This window comes from Salmo trutta, chromosome 32 (genome assembly GCF_901001165.1).
Source record: "Salmo trutta chromosome 32, fSalTru1.1, whole genome shotgun sequence".
Taxonomy (NCBI): domain Eukaryota; kingdom Metazoa; phylum Chordata; class Actinopteri; order Salmoniformes; family Salmonidae; genus Salmo; species Salmo trutta.
The window spans coordinates 16,721,026-16,739,131 of NC_042988.1; the positions used below are offsets into that span (position 1 = coordinate 16,721,026).

General features: G+C 48.6%; 1 protein-coding gene across 2 annotated transcripts in view; it reads left to right on the forward strand.

Annotated features, from left to right (window-relative positions):
* The window catches only part of LOC115171254 (neurogenic locus notch homolog protein 2), a 54,996-nt gene that overhangs the window by 26,753 nt on the left and 10,137 nt on the right, over positions 1-18,106 (forward strand). For both annotated transcript variants that reach the window (XM_029727886.1, XM_029727887.1), the window contains exons 6-17: positions 206-361; positions 482-667; positions 3,144-3,257; positions 5,220-5,333; positions 7,850-8,083; positions 8,220-8,669; positions 10,096-10,482; positions 10,711-10,939; positions 11,073-11,274; positions 11,860-12,016; positions 12,570-12,754; positions 12,887-13,019. In XM_029727886.1, coding sequence (XP_029583746.1) covers positions 206-361; positions 482-667; positions 3,144-3,257; positions 5,220-5,333; positions 7,850-8,083; positions 8,220-8,669; positions 10,096-10,482; positions 10,711-10,939; positions 11,073-11,274; positions 11,860-12,016; positions 12,570-12,754; positions 12,887-13,019 — 2,547 coding nt within the window. The remainder of the gene's footprint in view (positions 1-205; positions 362-481; positions 668-3,143; positions 3,258-5,219; positions 5,334-7,849; positions 8,084-8,219; positions 8,670-10,095; positions 10,483-10,710; positions 10,940-11,072; positions 11,275-11,859; positions 12,017-12,569; positions 12,755-12,886; positions 13,020-18,106) is intronic.

The window sequence follows — 18,106 nt, forward strand, 5'->3', positions numbered from 1 at the left end:
TGGTCCGCTGTTTCTCTGTGTCCTAGTTAGGGTTGTGAACTTTCCCCAAATTACCTGGTTTTCCTGAAATCCCGGTCTGGAAAACCATGGAAGTTTCCAGAATTTTGCAGTCCTAGTCCCATGTTAGTTAGGGTCTTGTTTGTTTACTCACAGGAGGACAGTGTTCCTGACATGGCTCTGTTTGTCCCTGTGTCCCCTCCCTCAGGTCTGCTGTGTCACCTGGACGACGCATGCGTCAGCAACCCGTGTAACGAGGGCGCCGTGTGTGACACCAACCCCCTGAACGGGCGCGCCATCTGCACCTGTCCCGCCGGCTTCGTGGGCGGAGCCTGCAACCAGGACATGGACGAGTGTTCCATTGGTAAGATGGCATATTATTTAGCACCGCCCTCTGCTTTGTGTTGGTCCTATCTCACCTGGCCCCGCCCTATATGTACTGTGTGTGAGCGGGTGCACTGACCCCTGTTCCCTCTGCCTGCAGGTGCCAACCCCTGTGAACACTTTGGGAAGTGTGTGAACACGGAGGGGTCCTTCCAGTGCCAGTGTGGTCGAGGCTACGCCGGCCCCCGCTGTGAGATCGACATCAACGAGTGTCTGTCCATGCCCTGCCAGAACGATGCCACCTGTCTGGACCGCATCGGAGAGTTCACCTGCATCTGCATGCCAGGTAGGACCCCACCTCGACCACCTGGAGACACCTCACAGCACAGAACTACAGCCAGGGAACTACAGCTACTGAACTACAGCCAGGGAACTACAGAGAAATACAGCTAGGGAACTACAGCTACTGAACTACAGCCAGGGAACTACAGAGAAATACAGCTAGGGAACTACAGCTACTGAACTACAGCCAGAGAACTACAGAGAAGTACAGCTAGGGACCTACAGGGAACTACAGGGAACTACAGCTAGGGAACTACAGGGAATTACAGCTACTGAACTACAGCCAGGGAACTACAGAGAAATACAGCTAGGGAACTACAGGGAATTACAGCTACTGAACTACAGCCAGGGAACTACAGGGAACTACAGCTAGGGAACTACAGGGAATTACAGCTTCTGAACTACAGCCAGAGAACTACAGAGAAATACACCTAGGGAACTACAGGGAACTACAGCTACTGAACTACAGCCAGAGAACTACAGAGAAGTACAGCTAGGGAACTACAGGGAACTACAGCCAGAGAAATACAGCTAGGGAACTACAGGGAATTACAGCTACTGAACTACAGCCAGAGAACTACAGAGAAATACAGCTAGGGAACTACAGGGAACTACAGGGAATTACAGCTACTGAACTACAGCCAGGGAACTACAGGGAACTACAGCTATGACACTACAGCCATGGAACTACAGCCAAGGAACTACAGCCAGGGAATTACAGCCAGGGAACTACAGCCAGGGAACTACAGCCAGGGAACTACAGCTATGGAACTTCAGCCAGGGAATTACAGCCAAGGAACTACAGCCAGGGAACTACAGCTATGACACTACAGCCATGGAACTACAGCCAAGGAACTACAGCCAGGGAATTACAGCCAGGGAACTACAGCCAGGGAACTACAGCCAGGGAACTACAGCTATGGAACTTCAGCCAGGGAACTACAGCCAAGGAACTACAGCCAGGGAACTACAGCTATGACACTACAGCCAGGGAACTACAGCCAAGGAACTACAGCCAGGGAACTACAGCTATGGAACTACAGCCAGGGAACTACAGCCAAGGAACTACAGCCAGGGAATTACAGCCAGGGAACTACAGCCAGGGAACTACAGCCAAGGAACTACAGCCAGGGAACTACAGCTATGGAACTTCAGCCAGGGAACTACAGCCCAGTCCGGTCTCATCTCATCTCTCACTGCTCTCCCATCCCTCTTGTTTACAATAGACCCTCTGAGCCCCAGACACTCTGGAGATGATGGATTTACACTTGACTTTCCCAGAGTAGCAGTAGCCACAGCTCTAACCCTCCACCAACCCTCAGCACTAGATCTTATTATGTAACACGTTCTCACAGCTGCTGCTGGTGGTGGTGGGCTAGATAACCTTGCCACCCACCGGTGGTCCCAGTAAGACAGCCAGCCAGTGTGTTAGTTAGAACGGTACAGAGTCAAGGCTCCCGACCCTCCTTCACAAACACATTGAAACTCTCACGCACGGCACCGTCCTCAGTCCATGCATCCTGGCTGGGGGTTTGGTTTGGGGGACTATGCAAATTAGGGATGGGAGTCGTGGTCTATAGGGCTGGATGGTGAGAGAGAGAGGGAGAGAGAGGGAGAGAGAGAAGCGAGGCGAGGGGGAGGAGTGTGCTGTGAATAATAATGAGCGGTGGTGTGGTGGGAATGGAGCAGAACAATAGGGCCCCTCTGTGCTCCACTTTGCACCCCTCATACACACAGAGAGAAGAGAAGGGAGAGAGGCTTTTTCCCAGAGCTTCTACCCTCCCCCTTCCCCTCCACCTCCCCGTTCATTTTCCACAGACAGCCCCCTTCCTCTCTCTCCACCCTCCTCATCATCGGCTAGCCTGCTGGAGCGCCATGTGGAGTGGGCCGATTCTTCCTGATTCCACGCCGCCTCTGTCTCTTCTGAGCCAGTCCACACTCAGCGTCAGCTCAATCTCAATGGAGGGGACACTGCAACACTCTATAGCACGATTCCACTGCATATAGGACAGTTGTTAAGGGGAAAGATGACCCGGGGACTGGGAGGGGGAACCACGGTGGGGTTTGGTGATCCAGGTCACAGCCTTAGCCCAGGCAGCACTTCAATTAGGTGTATTTGTGATGGTTTCCCATCCAGGGAGTAAAAGCTAACGTTCCCCCTGTGGTTTGGGACTTTGCCATGAGCAGTGTTGATTGAAAACCTTCTGTGGCCCCCCGAGACTGAGACTGTGAGAACTCTTTCCACTGCTAGAACTCCTCTAGATAGACAGGGAAACAATATAGTCATGTCTCCTGGAAATAGAAGGCCCACATGAATCGTTTTTCACTTCCAATTTTTGTATTTTATGAATAACTATGATCTTTGATATTTGTTTTAATAATGTATATGCAGGGGGGTGTTCTTTAATAATGACGTTGAGTGTCCTGTTTGAAAATCCAATAAATATGTTAATATATATATATGCGTATTTACTTTCCAGGCTACATGGGGACCTATTGTGAGGTGGATGTGGATGAGTGTGAGAGCAACCCTTGTGTGAACGACGGAATCTGCCGCGACATGGTCAACGGCTTCACATGCACCTGCCAGCCAGGTAAGACCCGATTCACGTCTCAGCCTCTCTGAGCTGTTGAGATACAGCAAAGAGCCTCTCCAGCCTGTCATGAAGGAAAATAGCTGACCTGTGCCGGTGTCGGTCGGCGTGAGATGTAGAGTTAAATGTCCCTGTGAATCAGTGCTCCTCTTGCTCGTTTTCTCTGAGTTTAGAGCAACCGAGCCCAGTCATAAAAGCCATGCAGGCCCCAGAGGCAGCCTGCCTATCCTTTCCACTGAACAAAGACACTATTGTGACCCCCCCCACAACCCCTCCCCCTTCCTCTCCCCATCTATGGTGGAATGTGGAAGGGACAGCAGTCCTACTAATGAGATTCTTATTCAGGTTGGCAATTTACATCTGGGGCAGACATCCCCCCTCACCCCCCATCTAGCTATTGAGCCTGTGTAGCTGATGCAAGCAGGGAGGGGGGGGGGGTCCCTGAGAGAGAAAACAATCCCACTGTCTCTCCCCCTCTAACCTCTTGCCCCAAGCAGCAACACAGACACACAGAGACACAGACCAGGTCCATCCTCCTCACACTGTTAATCACCACTAGGTATTCCTGAACCTCCTGCACCAAGCAGCAACACAGACACACAGAGACACAGACCAGGTCCATCCTCCTCACACTGTTAATCACCACTAGGTATTCCTGAACCTCCTGCACCAAGCAGCAACACAGACACACAGAGACACAGACCAGGTCCATCCTCCTCACACTGTTAATCACCACTAGGTATTCCTGAACCTCCTGCACCAAGCAGCAACACAGACACACAGAGACACAGACCAGGTCCATCCTCCTCACACTGTTAATCACCACTAGGTATTCCTGAACCTCCTGCACCAAGCAGCAACACAGACACACAGAGACACAGACCAGGTCCATCCTCCTCACACTGTTAATCACCACTAGGTATTCCTGAACCTCCTGCACCAAGCAGCAACACAGACACACAGAGACACAGACCAGGTCCATCCTCCTCACACTGTTAATCACCACTAGGTATTCCTGAACCTCCTGCACCAAGCAGCAACACAGACACACAGAGACACAGACCAGGTCCATCCTCCTCACACTGTTAATCACCACTAGGTATTCCTGAACCTCCTGCACCAAGCAGCAACACAGACACACAGAGACACAGACCAGGTCCATCCTCCTCACACTGTTAATCACCACTAGGTATTCCTGAACCGACCGCACCAATTGACTCCTCCAAGGGCCTCTTCCCCATTGATTTCTATTGCTTTGCCAGCCGAACCTTTTCTCAGACATGGAATGCAAGTTCATTTAAAGCCTACTTTGGTGCTGCCATCTCAACAAATTGAGAACGAGCTGTTTCAGACACTGTAGAAGAACGTGTACAATATGAAATGACCAAGGCATCAGCCATACTCACTATTCTGGTTTGACATTTACGTCAATGTCGGGGCAAGAAATCCATTTAAATGGTAAGCATGTGGGAGATAAAATCTTGCTCGGTTAAGCGATTGGTAGACGTGTTGGAAGTTGGAGCCATGATTTGACATTAGCAGACATTCCAGAACACAACATAGCCCTTTAGAGTCCAGACATTCCAGAACACAACATAGCCCTTTAGAGTCCAGACATTCCAGAACACAACATAGCCCTTTAGAGTCCAGACATTCTCAAATTCACCAGACATCCCAGAATGCATGATAGTCCAGACGTAACAGAACACTGCAGATTGTAGACATTGCAGAACCTAACCCTCTCCAGAACCATGTTTAGGTCCTATACTGTGGATCACAGTAGACATTTCAAGTCCATGGATCACCCTGTCCAGACACTTCAGAACCTTACCATCCCACTGTACAGACGTCCCCCACCTAGCCTAACCTGGAGACCTCTGGCTGACCTCTGGCTGACCTCACCGTGGACCCGTCTACTGGAGCTTTTCTCTGACCCCTCACCTCTGTATTTGCCTGTCCCAGGGTTTACTGGCACCATGTGTCAGATCGACATTGATGAGTGCGCCAGCACGCCCTGCCAGAACGGAGCCAAGTGTTACGACCGGCCCAATGGATACGAGTGCCGCTGTGCTGAAGGTAAGGAGCAATAATAATGTACATTTCTTTATGTCCATGTGTGTGTTCTGTGTTTGTGTGTGTCAGTGTGTACAGTGAGGGAAAAAAGTATTTGATCCCTTGCTGATTTTGTACGTTTTCCCACAGACAAAGAATCTTGTCCCTGACATCCTTGGAGAGCTCTTTGGTCTTGGCCATGGTGGAGAGTTTGGAATCTGATTGATTGATTGCTTCTGTGGACAGGTGTCTTTTATACAGGTAACAAGATGAGATTAGGAGCACTCCCTTTAAGAGTGTGCTCCTAATCTCAGCTCGTTACCTGTATAAAAGACACCTGGGAGCCAGAAATCTTTCTGATTGAGAGGGGGTCAAATACTTATTTCCCTCATTAAAATGCAAATCAATTTATAACATTTTTGACATGCGTTTTTCTGGATTTTTTTGTTGTTATTCTGTCTCTCACTGTTCAAATAAACCTACCATTAAAATTATAGACTGATCATTTCTTTGTCAGTGGGAAAACGTACAAAATCAGCAGGGGATCAAATACTTTTCCCCCCTCACTGTACATGCATGAGTGGTCCTAGACTGACAGTCAGCCCCTACAGCAGGCAAGTCTGTCCCCTCACCTCTATAGGGGTTATAGATGGTGATGGTCTCAGTGAGAGTGAGTCTGTCCCCTCACCTCTATAGGGGTTATAGATGGTGATGGTCTCAGTGAGAGTGAGTATGTCCCCTCACCTCTATAGGGGTTATAGATGGTGATGGTCTCAGTGAGAGTGAGTCTGTCCCCTCACCTCTATAGGGGTTATAGATGGTGATGGTCTCAGTGAGAGTGAGTATGTCCCCTCACCTCTATAGGGGTTATTGATGGTGATGGGGTTGAGACTGGGCTGGGGTTGAGACTGGGCTGGAGTTGAGACTGGGCTGGTGTTGAGACTGGGCTGGGGTTGAGACTGGACTTGGATTGAGACTGGGCTGGGGTTGAGACTGGGCCGGGGTTGAGACTGGGCTGGGGTTGAGACTGGGCTGGGGTTGAGACTGGACTTGGATTGAGACTGGACTTGGATTGAGACTGGGCTGGGGTTGAGACTGGGCTGGGGTTGAGACTGGGCTGGAGTCGAGTCTGGGCTGGTGTTGAGACTGGGCTGGGGTTGAGACTGGGCTGGGGTTGAGACTGGGCTGGGGTTGAGACTGGGCTGGAGTCGAGTCTGGGCTGGTGTTGAGACTGGGCTGGGGTTGAGACTGGGCTGGGGTTGAGACTGGGCTGGAGTTGAGACTGGGCTGGTGTTGAGACTGGGCTGGGGTTGAGACTGGGCTGGTGTTGAGACTGGGCTGGGGTTGAGACTGGGCTGAGGCCCCTAATCCCCCTCTTCTCCCCAGCCGGTCCCTCGGACCCCAGGATCACACACAGAGTCTCCCAGGGCCAGCAGCTGCTGGGGGGCCGGGGGGTTAGGGCTGGTCATCCCCCCGACATCTGTTCCTCTGTACCCCACAAAACATACCCCCACGCACCCCAACACGCTGCACTGGCCTTCTGGTATATCTTAGCTCACTCAAGGTCATTCCCATTCATATTAACATCTATGTGTAAGACTGTGAACAGCTCAGCTACAGTGTTTTTAGCTGTTTCTTGAGAAGGTGTGTTTGTGTTAGTAGGTCTAGTGTGTGTGTGTGTTTGTCGGAGGCTGTGTGTATGTGTGTGTGTTTGTCGGAGGTTGTGTGTATGTGTGTGTGTTTGTCGGAGGTTGTGTGTATGTGTGTGTGTTTGTCGGAGGCTGTGTGTATGTGTGTGTGTTTGTCGGAGGTTGTGTGTATGTGTGTGTGTTTGTCGGAGGTTGTGTGTATGTGTGTGTGTTTATCGGAGGTTGTGTGTATGTGTGTGTATGGGGGAGCCTGTTGCATTGTTTAGCGGGGACCAGCTGCTTGGTATTCCCTGTGTCCCCCCCTCCTCTGTTGTTGAGTGAAGTGGCCCTGTTAGACGTGGCGCGGCCCATTGTCCCCGGTGGGAACAAAGCCAGGCCTGTGAGCCTTGTCAAGGGCCCTACTCCTTCTACACCGTAAGGCCCTGTCCCCTGGCCCACAGCACCACGAGGCCTACCTAGCACCCGGCACAGCAGCGCTCAACTCTCTCTGCACCACCACCCGCCTCTGCTCTGCACTCTAACCAACCAACTAACACTGCTCAGTCTCACACACACACACACCACCGTCGGCATGGAAACCACGGGGCCCAGAACTCCAAACTGTAGAAGCTTTCATAGAGAGAGAAAGAGTGGGAAATAGGGGGAGGAAATAGAAAGGGATAAAGAGGGAAGTGGAGATGGAGAGAAGTGAATGGGAGAGGGGAAATGGTAGGAGGGGTTTGGATGAGGAGAGGTGGCTGGGTGGCAGGCAGATTTAAAGACAAATAACTGTCTAAAAGATGAAGAGTGAGACGTAAAGAAACCCCAAGAGGCCTGTTGTAATTCCTGTTGTCTCTTCCCCAAGGGTACGAGGGCACACTGTGTTGTAATTCCTGTTGTCTCTTCCCCAAGGGTACGAGGGCACACTGTGCGAGAGCAACACCAACAACTGCCAGCCCGACCCCTGCCACCACGGCACCTGCCTGGACGGCATCGCCAGCTACACGTGTAACTGCGAGGCGGGCTACACGGGCTACCGCTGCGAGAACCAGCTGAACGAGTGCCACAGTAACCCCTGCCAGAATGGGGGCAAGTGTGTGGACCTGGTCAACAAGTACATCTGCCAGTGTCAGCACGGCACCTCAGGTGAGAGAGCAGTACCAACAGAGATTCAGAACACTAAATATCTTCTACTTTATTCTGGTTATGGACACAGAATATCTGCTGGGGTCTGTGTCTTAGTACTGCTGTTTGATTGGTGTTCTCTCTCTTGTACACGCAGGTACCAACTGTGAGATTAATTTTGATGACTGTGCCAGCAAACCATGTGACTATGGCATCTGCAAGGACGGCATCAACCGCTACGACTGCGTGTGCAAACCAGGCTTCACCGGCCCGCTGTGCAACGTGGAGATGGACGAGTGCTCGTCCGGACCCTGCAGGAACGGGGGGACGTGTGTGGACGAGGAGAACGGCTTCCACTGCCAGTGTCCCGAGGGCTTCCAGCCTCCCTACTGTTACTCCCAGGTGGACGAGTGTGGCAGCAACCCCTGTGTGCACGGCGCCTGCAGAGACGACATCAACGGCTACCGCTGTGATTGTGAGCCCGGCTGGGTGGGGAAGAACTGTGACCTAGACCGTAATGACTGTCTGCCCAGCCCCTGTCAGAACGCTGGCACCTGCATTGATCAGCTGAACGGATTCACCTGCAAGTGTCGCCAGGGCTTCAGAGGTCGGCCTGCTGTCCTACCCCAAACCTTATCTCTATCCCTAACCCTATCTCTATCCCTAACCCTATCTCTATCCCCAACCCTTATCTCTATCCCTAACCCTATCTCTATCCCAAACCCTATCTCTATCCCCAACCCTATCTCTATCCCTAACCCTATCTCTATCCCTAACCCTATCCCAAACCCTATCTCTATCCCAAACCCTATCTCTATCCCCAAACCTTATCTCTATCCCTAACCCTATCTCTATCCCTAACCATATCTCTATCCCAAACCCTATCTCTATCCCCAACCCTATCTCTATCCCTAACTCTATCTCTATCCCTAACCCTATCTCTATCCCCAACCCTATCTCTATCCCTAACCCTATCTCTATCCCTAACTCTATCTCTATCCCTAACCCTATCTCTATCCCTAACCCTATCTCTATCCCTAACCCTATCTCTATCCCCAACCCTATCTCTATCCCAAACCCTATCTCTATCCCAAACCCTATCTCTATCCCTAACCCTATCTCTATCCCTAACCCTATCTCTATCCCTAACTCTATCCCTAACCCTATCTCTATCCCAAACCCTATCTCTATCCCTAACCCTATCTCTATCCCAAACCCTATCTCTATCCCTAACCTTGTCTCTATACCTAACCCCAACTTTATCCCTAACCCTGTCTCTATACCTAACCCCAACTTTATCCCTAACCCCATCTCTATCCCTAACCCTATCTCTATCCCAAACCCTATCTCTATCCCTAACCTTGTCTCTATACCTAACCCCAACTTTATCCCGAACCCTGACTCTACCCCAAACCCTATCTCTATCCCTAACCCTGACTCTACCCCAAACCCTATCTCTACCCCTAACCCTGACTCTATACCTAACCCTATCTCTATCCCTAACCCTGACTCTATACCTAACCCTATCTCTATCCCTAACCCTGACTCTATACCTAACCCTATCTCTATCCCTAACCCTGACTCTATACCTAACCCTATCTCTATCCCTAACCATGACTCTAGACACACAGAGGCACTACAAACATACACCAGGCACCCGTTATGTATACACTCTCACAGTATAAAAACACATGGTAGATAAACACCAATCACGGTTTGAAGATAAACTTGGAGATGCATGTATGCACCAAAACATTTGAACATCTACAGACCGTGTAAACATCTGTACGTTGTTCTCATGCCAACTCAGGCCTTGTTTGGTTTGGTTTCCAGATCATCCATAAAGGGTCTCATCTAATACACTGGCTCATAACGCCCCCTAGTGTATATCTAAAAGAACTGCAGAGAGTGAGACAGTTTACTAGTTTACTTTGTAAGGTTTATCCCCATGTTAAATGAACCTACTCAATGACTCTACTCTGTATCGTAATCTAACACATCTCCCTTGTGTCGCTCTGTCCTGCGTTGCCTAGGTAACCTGTGCCAGGTAAACATCAACGAGTGTTCGTCAAGTCCGTGTCTGAACCAGGGCACGTGTGTGGACGGCGTGGCCAGTTTCACCTGTCTGTGTGAGCTGCCCTACAGCGGGCCCACCTGTGCCGACGTGCTCACCCCCTGCTCCCCCAACCCCTGTGCCAACCATGCCCTGTGCACCAACACACCTGACTACCTGGGCTACCAGTGCAACTGCCAGCAAGGATGGCAAGGTCAGCTGTGCAACATTGACGTGAACGAGTGCATCGCCAACCCGTGTAAGAACCGTGGTACCTGCACCAACACGCTGGGAGGGTTCGTGTGCTCCTGCCGCGGCGGCTTCACCGGGCCCAACTGTGAGACGGACATCAACGACTGTGCCCCTAGTGAGTGACCAATGAGAGACGAGCAATATTATATTACTGTACTTCATTATCCATAGGACCACAGTCTCTGCTGCTGGTGTACAATACTGGTCTCCAATTCTGCTTCTACTTCCTCCAACTCCAGTTTATCACATTATCCATAGAACTATAGTACTGTATAGACATCATATCATCCTCCTCTCCCTCCCTCTATCCCTAACCCCTCTCTCTCTCTCCGTCTTCCTGCAGACCCGTGTCTGAGTGGGGGTTCCTGTACGGACGGTGTGAACTCGTTCCGCTGCAGCTGTCTGCCAGGCTTCACGGGGCCTCGCTGTGCAGTGGAGGTGAACGAGTGTCAGAGCGCCCCCTGTAAGAATGGAGGCACCTGCACAGACTACGTCAACAGCTACACCTGCACCTGCAGACCTGGCTTCACTGGCATTAACTGTGAGACCAACATCCCAGACTGCACTGAAAGGTGAGTCTCATAGTCCGCTGTGTTTGTGTGCGTGCACGTGTGCCCTTTGTGACCTTTGAAACAGTGCGTGTTCTGATGTGTGCAGAATGGATCAGCAGTGATGATTTAACTATCTTTTACCCTACACCCACAGCTCATGCTTCAACGGAGGTACCTGTACAGACAAGATCAACGGCTACTCCTGTACCTGTCGCTCAGGCTTCACAGGCTCCCACTGCCAGTATGAGGTGAATGAGTGTGACTCCCAGCCCTGCCTCAACGGAGGGGTCTGCCAGGATGCTCTGGAGTCCTTCCGCTGCTCCTGCCCCAAGGGATACACAGGCAACCGCTGCCAGGTACACACACACAGCATATACTATACTATTATATACTATTATATTCTATACAATCTTTTCTATTCTATACTGTTCTATACTATTCTATACTATTTTATACTATTCTGTTCTATACTATTCTATACTATTATATTCTATACTATTTTTGCTATACAATACTATTTTATTATATACTATTCTTTTCTATAGTATTATATTCTACATGATACTATTATATTCTATACTATTCTATACTATTCTTTTCTATACTATTCTTTTCTATACTATACTATTATATTCTATACTTTTCTATTCTATACTATTCTTTTCTATACTATACTATTCTATACTATACTATTTTTTGCTATACACTACTATTCTATTCTATACTATTATTTTCTATACTATACTATTATATTCTATACTTTTCTATTCTATACTATTCTTTTCTATTCTATACTATACTATTATATTCTATACTATACAATTTTTTGCTATACACTACTATTCTATACTATTCTATTCTATACTAATCCAGAAAGCATTAATACAAACACATGTTCAGATACTGTGGTGTTAAGCTGGTTCTCTTCTCTGTCTCTCCAGATGTCAGTGGACTGGTGCAGACGCTCGTCTCCCTGTCAGAACGGAGGGCGCTGTCGTCAGAAGAATGCCTCCTTCTCCTGTGAGTGTCTGGGAGGCTGGTCTGGACGCTACTGTGACATCCCTGGGGTTTCCTGTGAGGTTGCCGCACTCAAGAGAGGTACGGACGCATGCTCTGTTCTTGTTGTGTGTGTGTGTGTGTGTGTGTGTGTGTGTGTGTGTGTGTGTGTGTGTGTGTGTGTGTGTGTGTGTGTGTGTGTGTGTGTGTGTGTGTGTGTGTGTGTGTGTTTACTGTAAGTGTTTAGCGCAGCAGGGGTAAAACTCATTTTGCCCCAGGGGGCCGCATTCGGTCTTCAACGAGGTCCCGAGGGTCGCACACAAACATCTTTATATTTCCTCTCCATCAAAGTTAGCAAAGAATTGTCCTCGATCCATAGTTGTGGGATTTTCCGATGCTCCCTGACTGTCTAGCTTCATTTTGGTGATTATTAGCGAGCTGGAAACTGTATGAATGTAGGTCCATTATCATTACTACACTGTTTCCATTTGGTTTTAGTCTTTTGAAAGTATATTGAGTTCGTACATATATATTTTGTTTTACTCAAACCACCCACAGGCCCTATGTTTGACACCCCTGGTTTAGTGCATGTATGCAGTATGTGTTTGTATTTATGCCGTGGTATAACCGTCCCCGGCCTCTTGTCTGCTCCCAGGCCTCCAGACAGATGAGCTGTGTCATCACGGAGGTCACTGTGTCAACACAGGCAACACCCACTACTGTAAGTGTCCCACAGACTACACAGACAGCTACTGTGAGAGCCAGGTGGACCACTGTGAGGACAAACACTGTCGCAACGGCGCCACCTGCAGGGGCTACGTGGGAGGATACCAGTGTGACGTGAGTCGGATTAGTCAAGTCAGAATTCTGTATAAACTGCAGTTTGTCTAATAACTCTGAAGTGAATGTCTTAATGTTGCTGTAATATGGTTCTAGATATGATGTTAATGGTATGTGTCTATGGCCCTACAGTGTATGCCGGGCTACACCGGAGAGAACTGTGAGATGGAGGTCAACGAGTGCCAGTCTCACCCGTGTCAGAACGGTGGCACCTGCATTGACCTGGTGGGACACTACATCTGCTCCTGCCCACCTGGCACATTGGGTATGTCCTCCTCATGTCCTCTTCTGTCCTCACCCATGTCCTCGTTTGTACTCACAACATGTCCTCTTCCATACTCACAACATGTCCTCTTCCATATCCACATGTCCTCTTCCATATCCACATGTCCTCTTCCATACTCACAACGTGTCCTCTTCCATACCCACATGTCTTCTTCCGTACTCACAACATGTCCTCTTCCATACTCACAACATGTCCTCTTCCATACTCACAACATGTCCTCTTCCATACTCACAACATGTCCTCTTCCATATCCACATGTCCTCTTCCATACTCACAACGTGTCCTCTTCCATACTCACATGTCTTCTTCCGTACTCACAACATGTCCTCTTCCATACTCACAACATGTCCTCTTCCATACTCACAACATGTCCTCTTCCATACTCACAACATGTCCTCTTCCATAATCACCACATGTCCTCTTCCATACTCACCACATGTCCTCTTCCATACTCACCACATGTCCTCTTCCATACTCACATGTCCTCTTCCATACTCACAACATGTCCTCTTCCATACTCACAACATGTCCTCTTCCATGCTCACAACATGTCCTATTCCATGCTCACAACATGTCCTCTTCCATGCTCACAACATGTCCTCTTCCATGCTCACAACATGTCCTCTTCCATGCTCACAACATGTCCTCTTCCATGCTCACGTCCACTTCCATACTCACAACATGTCCTCTTCCATGCTCGCATGTCCTCTTCCATACTCACATGTCCTCTTCCATACTCACAACGTGTCCTCTTCCATACTCACAACGTGTCCTCTTCCATACTCACATGTCCTCTTCCATACTCACAACATGTCCTCTTCCATACTCACAACATGTCCTCTTCTATACTCACAACGTGTCCTCTTCCATACTCACAACATGTCCTCTTCCATACTCACAACATGTCCTCTTCTATACTCACAACGTGTCCTCTTCCATACTCACAACATGTCCTCTTCCATACTCACAACATGTCCTCTTCCATGCTCACAACGTGTCCTCTTCCATACTCACAACATGTCCTCTTCCATGCTCACAACGTGTCCTCTTCCATACTCACAACGTGTCCTCTTCCATACTCACAACATGTCCTCTTCCATACTCACAACGTGTCCTCTTCCATACTCACAACATGTCCTCTTCCATACTCACAACATGTCCTCTTCCATACTCACAACGTGTCCTCTTCCATACTCACAACATGTCCTCTTCCATACTCACAACGTGTCCTCTTCCATACTGACAACATGTCCTCTTCCATACTCACAACGTGTCCTCTTCCATACTCACAACATGTCCTCTTCTATACTCACAACGTGTCCTCTTCCATACTCACAACGTGTCCTCTTCCATACTCACAACATGTCCTCTTCCATACTCACAACTTGTCCTCTTCCATGCTCACCACATGTCCTCTTCCATACTCACAACGTGTCCTCTTCCATACTCACAACATGTCCTCTTCCATACTCACAACGTGTCCTCTTCCATACTCACAACATGTCCTCTTCCATACTCACAACGTGTCCTCTTCCATACTCACACCATGTCCTCTTCCATACTCACAACGTGTCCTCTTCCATACTCACAACGTGTCCTCTTCCATACTCACAACGTGTCCTCTTCCATACTCACAACGTGTCCTCTTCCATACTCACAACGTGTCCTCTTCCATACTCACAACATGTCCTCTTCCATACTCACAACATGTCCTCTTCCATACTCACAACATGTCCTCTTCCATATCCACATGTCCTCTTCCATATCCACATGTCCTCTTCCATACTCACAACGTGTCCTCTTCCATACTCACATGTCTTCTTCCGTACTCACAACATGTCCTCTTCCAAACTCACAACATGTCCTCTTCCATACTCACAACATGTCCTCTTCCATACTCACAACATGTCCTCTTCCATGCTCACAACATGTCCTCTTCCATACTCACCACATGTCCTCTTCCATACTCACCACATGTCCTCTTCCATACTCACATGTCCTCTTCCATACTCACAACATGTCCTCTTCCATACTCACCACATGTCCTCTTCCATACTCACCACATGTCCTCTTCCATACTCACATGTCCTCTTCCATACTCACAACATGTCCTCTTCCATACTCACAACATGTCCTCTTCCATGCTCACAACATGTCCTATTCCATGCTCACAACATGTCCTCTTCCATGCTCACAACATGTCCTCTTCCATGCTCACAACATGTCCTCTTCCATGCTCACAACATGTCCTCTTCCATACTCACCACATGTCCTCTTCCATACTCACCACATGTCCTCTTCCATACTCACATGTCCTCTTCCATACTCACAACATGTCCTCTTCCATACTCACAACATGTCCTCTTCCATGCTCACAACATGTCCTATTCCATGCTCACAACATGTCCTCTTCCATGCTCACAACATGTCCTCTTCCATGCTCACAACATGTCCTCTTCCATGCTCACAACATGTCCTCTTCCATGCTCACGTCCACTTCCATACTCACAACATGTCCTCTTCCATGCTCGCATGTCCTCTTCCATACTCACATGTCCTCTTCCATACTCACAACATGTCCTCTTCCATACTCACAACGTGTCCTCTTCCATACTCACATGTCCTCTTCCATACTCACAACATGTCCTCTTCCATACTCACCACATGTCCTCTTCCATACTCACATGTCCTCTTCCATACTCACAACATGTCCTCTTCCATACTCACAACATGTCCTCTTCCATACTCACCACATGTCCTCTTCCATACTCACATGTCCTCTTCCATACTCACAACATGTCCTCTTCCATACTCACAACGTTTCCTCTTCCATACTCACAACATGTCCTCTTCCATGCTCACAACATGTCCTCTTCCATACTCACAACATGTCCTCTTCCATGCTCACAACATGTCCTCTTCCATGCTCACAACATGTCCTCTTCCATACTCACAACGTGTCCTCTTCCATACTCACTAGTCCTCTTCCATACTCACAACATGTCCTCTTCCATACTCACCACATGTCCTCTTCCATACTCACATGTCCTCTTCCATACTCACAACATGTCCTCTTCCATACTCACAACATGTCCTCTTCCATACTCACCACATGTCCTCTTCCATACTCACATGTCCTCTTCCATACTCACAACATGTCCTCTTCCATACTCACAACGTGTCCTCTTCCATACTCACAACATGTCCTCTTCCATGCTCACAACATGTCCTCTTCCATACTCACAACATGTCCTCTTCCATGCTCACAACATGTCCTCTTCCATGCTCACAACATGTCCTCTTCCATGCTCACAACATGTCCTCTTCCATACTCACAACATGTCCTCTTCCATACTCACAACATGTCCTCTTCCATGCTCACAACATGTCCTCTTCCATACTCACAACATGTCCTCTTCCATACTCACATGTCCTCTTCCATACTCACAACATGTCCTCTTCCATACTCACAACGTGTCCTCTTCCATACTCACAACATGTCCTCTTCCATACTCACAACGTGTCCTCTTCCATACTGACAACATGTCCTCTTCCATACTCACAACGTGTCCTCTTCCATACTCACAACATGTCCTCTTCTATACTCACAACGTGTCCTCTTCCATACTCACAACGTGTCCTCTTCCATACTCACAACGTGTCCTCTTCCATACTCACAACGTGTCCTCTTCCATACTCACAACGTGTCCTCTTCCATACTCACAACATGTCCTCTTCCATACTCACAACGTGTCCTCTTCCATACTAACACCATGTCCTCTTCCATACTCACAACGTGTCCTCTTCCATACTCACAACGTGTCCTCTTCCATACTCACAACGTGTCCTCTTCCATGCTCACAACGTGTCCTCTTCCATACTCACAACATGTCCTCTTCCATACTCACATGTCCTCTTCCATACTCACAACATGTCCTCTTCCATACTCACAACGTGTCCTCTTCCATACTCACAACATGTCCTCTTCCATACTCACAACGTGTCCTCTTCCATACTGACAACATTTCCTCTTCCATACTCACAACGTGTCCTCTTCCATACTCACAACATGTCCTCTTCTATACTCACAACGTGTCCTCTTCCATACTCACAACGTGTCCTCTTCCATACTCACAACGTGTCCTCTTCCATACTCACAACTTGTCCTCTTCCATGCTCACCACATGTCCTCTTCCATACTCACAACGTGTCCTCTTCCATACTCACAACATGTCCTCTTCCATACTCACAACGTGTCCTCTTCCATACTCACAACATGTCCTCTTCCATACTCACAACGTGTCCTCTTCCATACTAACACCATGTCCTCTTCCATACTCACAACGTGTCCTCTTCCATACTCACAACATGTCCTCTTCCATACTCACAACGTGTCCTCTTCCATGCTCACAACGTGTCCTCTTCCATACTCACAACATGTCCTCTTCTATACTCACAACGTGTCCTCTTCCATACTCACAACATGTCCTCTTCCATACTCACAACATGTCCTCTTCCATACTCACAACGTGTCCTCTTCCATACTCACAACATGTCCTCTTCCATGCTCACAACGTGTCCTCTTCCATACTCACAACGTGTCCTCTTCCATACTCACAACATGTCCTCTTCCATACGCACAACGTGTCCTCTTCCATACTCACAACATGTCCTCTTCCATACTCACAACATGTCCTCTTCCATACTCACAACGTGTCCTCTTCCATACTCACAACATGTCCTCTTCCATACTCACAACGTGTCCTCTTCCATACTGACAACATGTCCTCTTCCATACTCACAACGTGTCCTCTTCCATACTCACAACATGTCCTCTTCTATACTCACAACGTGTCCTCTTCCATACTCACAACGTGTCCTCTTCCATACTCACAACGTGTCCTCTTCCATACTCACAACTTGTCCTCTTCCATACTCACCACATGTCCTCTTCCATACTCACAACGTGTCCTCTTCCATACTCACAACATGTCCTCTTCCATACTCACAACGTGTCCTCTTCCATACTCACAACATGTCCTCTTCCATACTCACAACGTGTCCTC